Source organism: Eumetopias jubatus, unplaced genomic scaffold (assembly GCF_037043125.1).
Source record: "Eumetopias jubatus isolate StellerSeaLion01/CBP00866 unplaced genomic scaffold, mEumJub1_p1.0 scaffold_3, whole genome shotgun sequence".
Taxonomy (NCBI): Eukaryota; Metazoa; Chordata; class Mammalia; order Carnivora; family Otariidae; genus Eumetopias; species Eumetopias jubatus.
Genome location: NW_028274809.1, coordinates 71,444,162 through 71,457,418, shown reverse-complemented (window position 1 = coordinate 71,457,418; position 13,257 = coordinate 71,444,162). Strand labels below are relative to the sequence as shown.

General features: G+C 36.3%; 1 protein-coding gene across 10 annotated transcripts in view; it reads left to right on the top strand.

Moving 5' to 3' along the window:
* The window catches only part of MARCHF7 (membrane associated ring-CH-type finger 7), a 70,070-nt gene that overhangs the window by 27,330 nt on the left and 29,483 nt on the right, over positions 1-13,257 (top strand). For all 10 annotated transcript variants that reach the window (XR_003610789.2, XM_088021681.1, XM_028113109.2 and 7 more), the window contains 4 exons: positions 1,304-1,499; positions 3,112-3,279; positions 5,509-6,610; positions 8,970-9,139. Coding sequence is in view for 9 of the 10 variants with exons in the window: in XM_088021681.1 (XP_087877807.1) it covers positions 1,304-1,499; positions 3,112-3,279; positions 5,509-6,610; positions 8,970-9,139 (1,636 nt within the window). In the remaining variant the exon portion in view is untranslated. The remainder of the gene's footprint in view (positions 1-1,303; positions 1,500-3,111; positions 3,280-5,508; positions 6,611-8,969; positions 9,140-13,257) is intronic.

Genomic DNA, 13,257 nt, shown 5'->3' with positions numbered 1-13,257 from the left:
TGGATGGGTTTTGAAATATGTAATGAATTTCATCTCTAATGTTACTCCAGTTGATTGATTGACGCTCTGTGGAGGACTTGGTGTGGAAGGCTTGTGCGACCAAGTTTGTACTAAGCTGAAGCCACATTCATTGGGCAAAATATCCTCTGTTTAAGGGATGAATGAAATCCTGATCTGGCCCACTTCTCCTTATTCAGCTTTGCATCTTGACTGCTTTTCTATGTGTGCAAGGTTTATTCTGTAGAGTTACCGTGAACTAATATAGTTCCCTGAAAGCATGCGGTATGCTTCTTGAAGCATTAAAGAAAAAGATACTTTGAACAATTATGGTTGAAGTATTGTGTTCTTATATTTTAAACCTACATTTTTAAGGGAACAAACTAATCCTTATCCTTTTTATGCCTTATATTGACTAAATTGCTTAACCAATTAAAGAATTAGGGGGAAGTAAAATAGTTTGTACGTTCTGAGTGATTTTTGTGTTACGGGTTATTTGTGTATACTTAACGTGTTAAAGGAGAAAACCTTGAGTTAAGAGTTTTAATATATACTGTGTTTAATATGTACTCATTTATGTTTCTTGCTTCACTGATGAAAAACTTTCAAATCAGAATTTAAAAAAAAATACCATTTATTAGTGATACATGACTGTATTTCTGAGAATGGGCATTAGATCCAGGATGAATTTTTTATTATTTGAAAAACCTTTTTTGGGGGAAAGCCTGGGTGGCTCAGACGGTTAAGCATCTGCCTTAGGCTCAGGTCATGATCCCAGGGTCCTAGAATTGAGTCCCACATTGGGCTCCTTGCTCAGCGGGGAGTCTGCTTCTCCCTCTGCTTGCCGCTCCCCCAGTTTGCTCAGTCTCTTTCTCTCTCTCTCCCTCTCTAACAAATAAAATCTTAAAAGAAAAATCCTGTTTTTATAGTTTTCATAATGTTTATATATTAGTGCTTTTCTTATTCCTTTAGGAAAGGAAACCAGTTCCTCAGGAGTTTGAAATATTAAACCAAGAAAACAAATGATTATAAGATTTTTGCTCTTCACTTGTTTCTAACCAAGTGATTATATACAGTTACATGGAAGATTTAATCTAAATCAGATTGATTACCCAGCAAAGTACAATTACAGTATAAAGTAAAGGGGCATGTGGGTAGAAAGGAACAAAGACTATGAAAAACCTTCATGGTAGAACAATTTGTGCTTATGAGGAATGAATGAAATTGGGGATTAAATTTAATAGACTGAATGCAAGCATTCTGTTGTTTCATTAGAACACTTTTTTTGTTTTAAAAAACTTAACAGTCTACATCAGCATCAGCATCTGCATCACCATTTCAGTCTACGTGGTATAGTGAATCTGAGATAACTCAGGGAGCACGATCAAGATCACAAAACCAGCAACGGGATCATGATTCAAAAAGACCTAAACTTTCCTGCACAAACTGTACATCTACCTCAGTCGGGAGAAATATTGGACATGGTTTAAATGCAGTATCAGGTAAGAGTTAAATCTGTGTAAGAGTCACTGTATATGCAGTTTGGACTAAAGCCCTTTTTCCAAGACATAGTGGTATTAAGCAAGTAGAATGCATGTAACATAGTGGGTCAAATGTAGTAGAGTTTCTCACATCTTAAGTTAGTGCTGCAACTGAAATAAACTCTTCGTTTTGGATTTTTCTAAATTTGATACAAATATTCTACACAAACAGGATTAGCATATTTTGATTAATTAGAATAGCTGATATGCATGGTAATCAAATTGGTAAAAGTGACATGTATTTTGCCGGTTTTATATAAGAAGTCAGTTTTTTAATTGTTACACTAGAAAGGCACATTTACTTATATATATTAGTATTTCCTATCCTAAGCATATCTTTTGCAAGTGTTGTGGTCTATACTTATTTTTCAGAAACAGAAATTCTTTAAACAAAAATAGTTGGTATTTTAGTAGGAGTTCTATATAAGGAATCTGAATGTGGGCATTTTAGCCATCTAACTAGCTATATGGCATTGGACAAGTCACTTAACCATTCTGGGATTTAGGTGTCTTATCCATAAAGCTCCATACATGGTATTTTGTACTCACAGACACACATTTGTTGCACAAATTGAAAAGCTCTTTCTTTTTCTTGAGAGAGCAAGAGGTTCCCTCCCCACTTACATTCCTCTTCAAATGAAACACCAGGGAATGCCTGAAATAGTTTTAAGATGAGACAGAATTTGTGATGACACAGTTGGAAGATAAAATTCGTGAAATGCTTATGTATTATCAGTTGAATTAGTGTAAGTGATTCCTTTCTATTTTGATAGACAGGACCTCCTTGGGAAAGACACTGCCCATCTGAAGAATATTAAGAGTAGTGTGATGGGTAAGAGCAGATTGTCCTTAACACTGTAGAGAAACAACAGATATTTTTGGTCTCTTCTACTCTGTGAAGGCATAGCATTAAATACCCTGGGCCATTTCCCTTAATGAGGAGGAATCAATAAGGCTATTGGGACTAGGAAAGGAAGAACCAAAATTTTCAAGGTAAATAGGGGCAAGGTTGTGAGATTTTTGTCAGGTATGATTTCATTTAAAAAGATTATGATTGCAACAGTACTTTAATTCTTAGAATAAGAGTGAACCAAGTGCGATGTCAATGATAATATTTCTGATAAAATATTGTCAGTATCTATAGTAAAACATTTTCCATTTTGAGATGGCTTGATTTTGATTTTGGCTGTTCTCTCCAGCATCACTTTCATTGACTTTTCAGGAAATTCTGCATCTTTGGCAGGCTTTGCATTTTTTTTCTATAGTTATTTTACATTATGTTTACACTGTGTGGTCAGATGTTCTAGAAAGTGACTGAGACATTGGCATCATAGATGGGTGGTAGGTTTTAATGTTAGAGAAGAATGTGTTTCTGAGTAGGAAATAATTTTATAAGTGATGAGTTCATTAATGAATAATTTTATGTTTTGCTGAATTTTGCTTCTCATTGTAACTGTGTAACCTTGAAGATTCCTATAATAAATCACAATAACCTCCCTGTGTAATACTGAAGATTTGTCATCAGAAACCTTGAAAGCTTTCTCTGAATTAAAATGTCTTCAATTATTTTAAGATTCTTCATGGAGACATAATCAAGTTCCCAGATCTTCATCAATGGTACTTGGATCATTTGGAACTGACTTAATGAGAGAGAGAAGAGATTTAGAGAGAAGAGCAGATTCTTCCATTAGTAATCTTATGGATTATAGTCACCGAAGTGGTGATTTCACAACTTCATCATGTAAGTATAAGTTGTATTGTTACGTGTAACTTATCTAATAACGTTATATTTCTCTCTTTCTGTGTGTCATTAAAATCACAGTACAGATGAATACATGAAGTGCATCTTGTGAAGATTTCAAAATAGCTTAATAATGTATTCTAGTACCTTGTTACGTTTTAAAAAAAAATAAAAAGTTTAAAATAGATGTACATTGGTATCTAGGTTCTGTCTACCTATAATTTTCTTACTTATGCTTTTCCTTTGAAGAATGCATATGTTCTAGGGCGCCTGGGTGGCTCAGTTGGTTAAGCGACTGCCTTTGGCTCAGGTCATGATCCTGGAGTCCCGGGATCGAATCCCATGTCGGGCTCCCTGCTCAGCGGGGAGTCTGCTTCTCCCTCTGACCCTCTTCCCTCTCGTGTTATCTCTCATTCTGTCTCTCAAATAAATAAATAAAATCTTAAAAAAAAAAAAAAACGAATGCATATGTTCTAAATTATACTAAATAGGGGTGCCTGGGTGGCTTAGTCGTTAAGCGTCTGCCTTCAGCTCAGGTCATGATCCCAGGGTCCTGGGATTGAGCCCCGCATCGGGCTCCCTGCTCAGCGGGAAGCCTGCTTCTCCCTCCCACTCCCCCTGCTTGTGTTCCCTCTCTAGCTGTGTCTCTCTCTGTCAAATAAATAAATGAAATCTTTAAAAATAAAATAAAATAAATTATACTAAGTAATTTTTGTATACCCTAATATCATTTGCCTTATACATTTACCCTTGAACAATGCAGGGGTGAGGGAACCGATACCTACCTCCCCCCGTCCTCCAGTACTGGCACTTGAAACATCTATGTATAACTTCTGAATCCCCAAAAATTTCAGTACTCAAACCGTACTGCTGACTGGAAGCCTTACCAAAAACATAAAACAGTTGATACATACTTTTTATGTTATATGTATTATGTAATGTAGTCTTAACAATAAAGCAAGCTATAAAAAAAGTTACTAAGAAAGTCATAAGAGACACAACATACATAATACCTACTGTATCTACTGAAAAAAATTCTGACCTAACTAAAGCTTGAAATCAACATGTTGGCATAATTTAGAATTCTTTTGTTTAACGTGAATGTGCCTTTATTTTCATTCAGTTGCAATAAAGACCCACACTGTTTCTGTCAGTGTACATTAAGCTTAAGGTTTTCAAAATTAAATACTATGAAACAGAAATACTGAAAAACAGAAAGTGCTTTTTGAAATTGGCAGATCTAGCAGGCAAAAGTGGAGTTTGATTTACATAGAAGAAAATACATATGTTCTTAAAGGTGTAGGTTATTTTAAATAAGCTTATTGGGGCAAGACTTTGCTTAAGACAGTGAAAACATCTTTTTATTTGCTTGGCTTCAGATGGAGGAGCTGTAATATATAGTATCAATACCATCTATGCTTGGAGGTCTGCAAGTATAGGATAGAATAGATTTGGCCACTAAGTTTATCCCTTCACGAAGCTCCCTGTGTTAGTGCAGTAGCAGTCTCACTCTTAAGTAGGTGTATGGATGAGTATTCCTTATAAAGGAAGGCAAAAGTATTTCTCATCCCATTTCAAGATTTGAACCACCAGTAGTATACTTTTCAAAATTGCAGCTACCAGGGCCCTATTCTGATTCAGCTCCCAGCAAGTAGAGGTATGTCTGATGAGTAACCAGAGATAACATCCACTGCTCTTAATTTGAAAGAAAAAAGATTGGAGAAAGTTTTAGCTGTTTGCCATAAAATTCTAAGGATGATAATATTTGTGTGAAGTAAGTTTTATGCTAATTACAGAGTGAGAAGAATCTCCAAAACACTCTCCCTAGGATTATTTTGCCTTTATTTGTTGTGAGAGTCATTTACAGTGAATTATTTGGCCCATTTAAAATTCCTTGTCCGTTTAGATATTATCCTATCATATCAATTTCTGATTAACAAATTCAGACTGTTATACTTTCAACAAGTTAGTAGATTTAGATGTTTATTTCATAAGCTGTGACACATTTCTTTCTTTTCAGTTTACAGTGTACTGGATTTTATCAAAGGTATAGAAAGAAATATATTTATGTTTTTTTCCTGTAATAAGAGTTAAGCTGTGTATTTATAATATAGCAGTATTTGGTTTGAATCCAGTATTTCAGTTTACAGTAATTAGTTAATAAATGCACATTTAATAATGCTCAAATTTTTTCACGTAATTGGTATCTTTCTTTTCTTTCAAAAATAGATGTTCAAGACAGAGTTCCTTCTTCATATTCACAGGGAGCAAGACCAAAAGATAACTCAGTGAGCACTTTACAGTTGAATACATCATCCACAAACCACCAAATGCCTTCTGAACATCAGACCATACCATGTTCTAGGGACTCTAGTAGAAATTCTCTAAGATCAAATTTTTCTCCAAGAGAATTGGAATCTTCCCAAAGCAGTACACAACCTGGATTTTCTTATATTTCAAATAGAGATGAAACCTCAAGCAGTTCAGATAGGGTTGGTTCATCTCAAAGATCATTTCAAGAATCTTCTGACAACGAAGGTAGACGTTCAACCAGGAGATTGCTGTCGCGTATAGCTTCTAGTATGTCATCTACCTTTTTTTCACGAAGATCTAGCCAGGATTCCTTGAATACAAGATCATTGAGTTCTGAAAATTCTTATGTGTCTCCAAGAATCTTGACAGCTTCACAGTCTCGTAGCAATGCAGCATCAACTTCTGATGTTCCCGATAATAGGGCATCTGAAGCTTCTCAGGGATTTCGATTTCTTAGGCGAAGATGGGGTTTGTCCTCTCTTAGCCAAAATCATAGCTCTGAGCCAGATTCAGAAAATTTTAACCAAGAACCTGAAGGTAGAAATACAGGACCATGGTTATCTTCCTCACTTAGAAATAGATGCACACCTTTGTTCTCTAGAAGGAGACGAGAGGGACGAGATGAATCTTCAAGGATACCTACCTCTGATACACCACCTAGATCTCATCATATTTTTAGAAGAGAATCAAATGAAGTGGTTCACCTTGAAGCACAGAGTGATCCCCTTGGGGCTACTGCCAACAGATCGCAAGCATCTGCAGCTTCAAGTAATGCTGCTACAGGTGGCTCCACATCAGATTCAGCCCACAGTGGAAGAAATACAGGAATAACAGGGGTCCTTCCTGGTTCCTTATTTCGATTTGCAGTCCCCCCAGCACTTGGAAATAATTTGACTGACAATGTCATGATTACTGTAGATATTATTCCTTCAGGTTGGAGTTCATCTGATGGAAAAAGTGATAAAACTAAAAGTGCACCTTCGAGAGACCCAGAAAGACTGCAGAAAATAAAAGAGAGGTAAATTTGAATACCTGTCCTAAGTTCTTAAAGCGAAGAGCAGATCAGAGGAAGAAGTCCTTTTCTAGAAACGGTTTCTCATAACATTGGTATCTGAGTTTTCTTTTCCTTAAAATTTATATCCACTAAGATGTTAGATTCTCGAAGGAAATGGATGACAATTAATAAGGTAGGCACTGGGAGTATAGATTGCATCAAGAAATAATCTAAAGATTATTTTTAACCAGCTTTTGGTACAGATGCACAAAAAGACAAAAATCTTAATCTCTTACCTGTTCCTTGGTAGATTAAATGGGATTGGTAAAGGGGCTCCAGTGGTTATGGGTTATCAAAACAATCTGTCTTAGCGTTTACTGAGATTTATTTACCATTTATTTGTATTTCTTATCTCAGACTCTTTTTCGGAATGAGGTAAAATCATTTACCCAAATTATTTTTTTTGAAGTCCAGGCATATATTGAATATTCTTTGTATATTGTGAATATTTGATAGAAATACTAGTTTAAATTCAGGACTTAGAATCTTTTTATGTAAATGTATCTTTGTAGAGTTGAAGATTGCTTAAAAATCTCTGGTAAGAGGGAAAAGTTGAAAAATCAGAGATTTTAGTCCCAACTTGATTATTTTGTCATGTTAGTGTACTTAGTTTTTCCGACTATTAAGATAATTTTTATAAAAAATAATTTTCCTGATAAAGCAGATTAGGATAGTACATGTAAAATAAACTTGTAGGAAGAAAAGACTTGGTTCGAAGGCTGTGGGGTGTTTTGTGTTTTTGTTTTTTTCTCGTTCATAAAGCCCTATTGTAATGGAATTGTTGGGAAGCATAGTTGTTACTGTCGTTTTAGATTTTTTTTTTTTAAGAAGAAATACTTTCAAATCTAACTCTGGGGACAAAGGGAACTGAGATGTTGGACATGAGGCCACAACATTCCGTTTTTTCCTTATGTAGGACAGATTGTACCATGGGACTATTTTCCTACACTTAAAGTGTGCTGTTTTTCCTTGGAGAAAGATTCACTGCCCTGGTAGTGTTAGCTTTAATGTCATTATAGCAACTCCCTCTGATTACAAGCTGTCTGCTGAGGAATTTAGTAACTATTATATTTCCTGTGTTCAAAGTTAGGTTAATTTGAGTGCAGTGGTATAAGTAGAGCAAAGCGTTAGTTTAGTAATTTCCAGAGAGAAACAAATTAAGCCAGTACCACCCTGTCTGGCTAGATAGTTTATAAAGCAGCATTTGTTGGTTATTTTGTCATAGAGACTGTATGTGTATTCCTTTATTATATATTTTGCTCATACATGAAGATTTTAAGACACTCTGCAGGTAAATTAATAAGAATCTAAAAAATTGAACCCCCCAAGTAAAAAATAATTGAAACTATAAGCCAAAGAAGGTTTAATCTGAAGGTAAAACATAAATATTTATGCTTGAGGTTATATCTCTGGTTCAGCCAGAGCATGATAGTCACTTAGTCGTTGTGCATCTAATCCTCTTTCCACACATCTTTTGCTAAATTCATTAGGAACCTGTATAATCCACTTGTATTTCAGTAGCAGTTTAAGCATTCAGTTGTTTTAATTTACTGAGTACCTCTTTCATGCCAGCAGTGGACTAAAGTAATAGGGATTTTAACAAAAAAATTACACACACACATACACACACACAGCTATCATTTTGCATTTAAATTAAGCAGTACATGTTGGCCTATTAAATAGAGAACATAGGTTAATGGAAAGGCTTCACACTTTAAAAGCCTGCACTTGTAAGAGTCAGGATGACTGAATAACATTGCAGCAGGTGGGGGAAATGGAGAATTTAAAAACCTATTGTTTTTTACTGTGATTTAATACAAAAAGTCTTATCAGTTTAAATATATGTGGTTCTGATAGCATGTAAATGAAAAAAACACAGGTCATTATTTAATTTATTGAAGTTGTCCTAAGAGTTTTTTTTAGGAGTGGGGGAGAAAAGTGATAAGTATATACGTATATTCCTTTATACTATTGGAATTTGAAGTAGTCTGTGATACTGTAAAAAATAAAATCTCTTAGGGATGTTTGTAAAGTGATCATGAAAAATAAGGAACTTAAAGTGTGATATCGAAGGCAAAATTACTTAAAAGCATTTGAAGATAATAGGAGATACCCTGTTTCATTTACCTTTAAAATACTGTAATTTTCATTCTTATTAAACTGGTTTTTTTATGGTGGTCGCTGTTTTTTAAGGTTTTTTGCTTTCTTCTACTCAGAACATGAGTAGAAATAACAAAGACATTGTTTGAGATTAGGTATGATTGGAAATGACCAACCAGGATGAGTTATCATAGCTATTTATAAAACTTTCCTTCTTTTCTAGCCTCCTTTTAGAGGACTCCGAAGAAGAAGAAGGTGACTTATGTAGAATTTGTCAGATGGCAGCTGCATCATCATCTAACTTGCTAATAGAGCCATGCAAGTGCACAGGAAGTTTGCAGTATGTCCACCAAGAATGTATGAAAAAGTGGTTACAGGCCAAAATTAACTCTGGTGAGATTTACCTTTTTATGTATTTTATTTTCACAGTTTTTCCAAGAGATGTATGTATAAATGCATTTTAGTTAGCAAATCTGATTATAATTTATTGTGAAAGTTATACACTTATCAAAACTATGTTATTTTTTGAAGCAAAAGTACTAAAGAGCATTCATTAGTCTTTGTAAATTTAATTTTTCATAGTGTTATTTTTTTTTTTTTTTTAAGATTTCATTTATTTATTTGATTCAGAGAGATACAGCGAGAGAGGGAACACAAGCAGGGGGAGTGGGAGAGGGAGAAGCAGGCTTCCCGCTGAGCAGGAAGCCTGATGTGGGGCTCGATCCCAGGACCCTGGGATCATGACCTGAGCCGAAGGCAGACGCTTAACGACTGAGCCACCCAGGCACCCGTCTTATGTTTCATTAACCCAACAAACTACTTTTTCATAGATGTTTGATAACTATAATTGATTATCACGGTTGATCCTTACATGTCATGTAAGATCCTTTTGAATTGAAGAAATAATACTATTTACTAGCTATGTGTCCTTGAGAAATACTTGTTTTTGTAATGCTGTTGTGCAGTAATAATGTTACTGTAGGAATTCATTGTTTATTGAGTACCCGTTAGGCAGCCAGGCACAGTTCTAAATGTGGGATCTAGAATGGTGGACAAGACAGACAAGGCACTTGCTTTGGTGGTGGTATTGGGTGTTAAAGGAATGCCTTGTTGAGGTGAGGACATTTAAACTGAACAAAGGAGGAGCTAGCTATTCCAAAAGGAGCAAAAGCATTCCAACTGAGGAAACTCCTAGTGTGAAAACTTTAAGGTGGTAGCATGACAGGTGTGTTTGAGGAACTGAAGGAAATGCAGTGTGGCAGGAGTATAATTAATGGGCAAGGGGAAGGGTGATACAGTTGAGGTAAGAGATTAGCAGAGGTTATCTCATTTAAGACTTTTAAAACGAATGAGGTTTAGATTTTTGTCTTAAGTGTGATGGGAAGCCACTGACATCAGGGGAGTAAAATGATGTTATTTTGGTTGCTCTTTGGACAGTGGATTTTAGGGGGACAGGAGTAGAGGTAGGGAGTCTGTCCAGGAGTCTATCCTTTGTTTTTTGTTTTTTTAAGATTTTATTTATTTGTTTGACAGAGAGATAGCCAGAGTAGGAACACAAGCAGGGGGAGTGGGAGAGGGAGAAGCAGGCTTCCCGCCGAGCAGGGAGCCCGATGTGGGGCTCGATCCCAGGACCCTGGGATCATGACCTGAGCTGAAGGCAGACGCTTAACGACTGAGCCACCCAGGCGCCCCCAGGAATCTTATCTTAAAAGAGATGGTGATGGTAGTGGTAGAAATGGATGGATTCTGGTATGTTTGGGAGGTAGATTCTGTATGACTTGCCAATGGATTGGATGTCGTGAAGGAGAAAGAACAATTTGAGAAGTTTATATTTTTGCCTTGAGCAGCTAAGTAAATGGTGGGGCCATTTACTGAACTAAAAGAAAAGTAGGAATGGAATAAGTGTGGGGCAGGAAATAATTCTGTTTTAGACATAAACTGCTTATTAGAGAAGCATCTGAAAATGTCATCTAGGCAGTTAGTACACAAACCTGGTGTTTCAGGAGATCATTAGTTCTGAAAGTTACATTTTGGGGAATTAGAGCACATAAGTAATAATTTTAAGCTATGGGATTAAGTAAAATTTCTAGAGCAAGAACCAGATATCAAAGGAATGCCAGGACAGAGCCCTGGAGCACCCAAGCATTTAATGGGAGCAAAGGAGATTTGAGGAGTAGCCTCAATCTGGTAGGAAGAAAACTAAGAAAATGTAGTATTGTGCAAGCCAAAAGAAGAAGGTGTTCTGAAGAGGGTATGATCAATCCTGTCAAGTATCACAAAGAGATATGAACAAAGAAATGGCAGTTGGTAGCATGAATGTTCTTGGTGGCTTCAGTTTTTGTGGAGTGGTGGAATCATGAGCATGATTAATGGGATTGAGAGAAAAGGTAAGACAGGAAACAGCCACATAGACCCCTCTTCCAATAAGCTTTATTGTTAAGGAGACTGGTGATAAGGGGGAGGAATTGGGGAGTAAAATGAGGTCATAGGACGTGTTTTTTGTTTTAGTTTGAAGTGGGAGATTTTAGGGCATCTTTTATTTTAATAAAAGATAACAATGGAAAGAAAAAAGTTTTAGCCTTTTATAGGAAAAAAAATTACTTTATATCTAGAAGGCTGGTGTAGATATGGATATGGCGTTTGTTGCTTTGATGAGAGGATGCTTGCTTGAATTCCTGTGTAATTACAGTTATTTCTGTTTTCTTAATAGAAGGAAGTAAGGTCTTTAGCTGATTAGGGGACAGGTTAAGAGATTTTGATATGTAGAGAAAATAATACTTGAAGAGGTCTTTAGGGTTTTCTGGAGGTACCAGTGTCCATAAAAATCTGTGGCTCTGAATATGATTAAAAAGTGAGATGTACATTTTTCTAGAAGCAGTTTTCAGATGTTTGGATATAGACATGGATTTGAGTTCTCTGGGGTTGGGATCTTTGCTAGGCAAATAGGATGAAGAGTTAAGGATATTCGTAAGGACATAGCAGTGGTGGCCATGGAAATTAAAGTCACGAGGGGGAGTATAAGGACATCAGGAAGCGGATAGTGAGAAAGTGGTAGGGTTAGTGTCTGCGAGTCTCATTGACATGGGAGAGAATTGCCAGAGTAGGTAACCTGGAATGCTGAGAAGTTGTGGGTATACTGGAGAAAATGCCTAAAATACAGATTTAGGGGTAGTGCAGAAAACTATGATGACAGAGGCATGGGTATGACTGTAGGGAATGGCTGGGCTGGGGAAGGGTAATACTTAGAAGCATGGATGTTGAGGAAGTATGTGTGGATATGGAAGTAGTCCAGAAGTTGATAAAGATGGAAATCCAGGTGCTAAAGTTATTAATGAAAGAGGATGGACTTAGAGTTTCAAAATAGAAATTAGGTATAGGGGTTATTTATTTCTCCTTCTTGGTCCTGAGGTACAAGGGGTTGTTGTGGGGTAAAAAGTATGTATCAGTCTAGAGGGGCACTGTGATTTAGACATGAAGTTGAAGAGATTAATCAAAAAAAGAGACTGGTTATGAGAAATTTAGACCATGAGTACCAGAGGACATAGTGAAAATGACTAGTAGGGTGAGAAGGGTGGGAAATTGGATCAGATTAGTAAATGGACACACTTGTATGAGATTGACGGTCTGATATACTAGTTGGTAGCATAGGAAAATCATTTGTGAGGTATGATGGCATTAATACTAATTTTAATAATCTTTTGGAAGAGTTGGGTAACCTGTTCAAGCTGGAGATTATGAAGCTCCTGGGAAAATTTTGTTTGTGTGTAGCTAGGTAGCCACGGCCTCCTTGGGGTAGGGGGCTTATGTTTTATTTTAAGGTAGTCTGATCCCAAAGCTGTGGGACAGACCTGTCTCACCTGTAGCAGCCTTTTCTTAGCTATATGGTGTTATGACAGCCTCTTGGCTTTATTAAGTCAGTGCCCTGGGGCATTATTAAGATGAAATGAGTGTTCAGCATGGAAGCATTTGTTCTTGGCCCAGGAATGTTAGCCATTACCAAAATGAAAAACAACATGATTCACCTTCTGATAATATTTGCAGTTACACTGTTAGTGTTGTGTAGGCAGGAAAACAGATAATACAGTGTGTTAAGAACATAGGCATTTTGGAATTAGACAAAACTAGATTGGGATAATGGCTCTAACACTTGACTGGAAGATCTCGAGTAAGTTTTTTAACATTGGTTCTCAACCCTGGCTGCTGATCACAATTACCCATTAGAGTTTTTCAAAAATATATATGCCTAGATCTAGTTTGGGACATTCTTAAGTAGTTCTGGGATTGGGCCTCAGTTCCATTATGAGTCAAACTGAGTAATATTTACCACACAGGGTTGATGTGAAGGTCAAATGAGATGATGTTTATAAATAGTTTCTCACAGTACGGGGCGTGTGGTAGATACTCAATTTGATGGGTTTTATCAGGTTATGATAAGTACTTTCTAAGATATGGTCAAATGAATGTAAAGATCTCAAGATCTGAACCTTCCTGATAAATTTTCACAAGCCTTT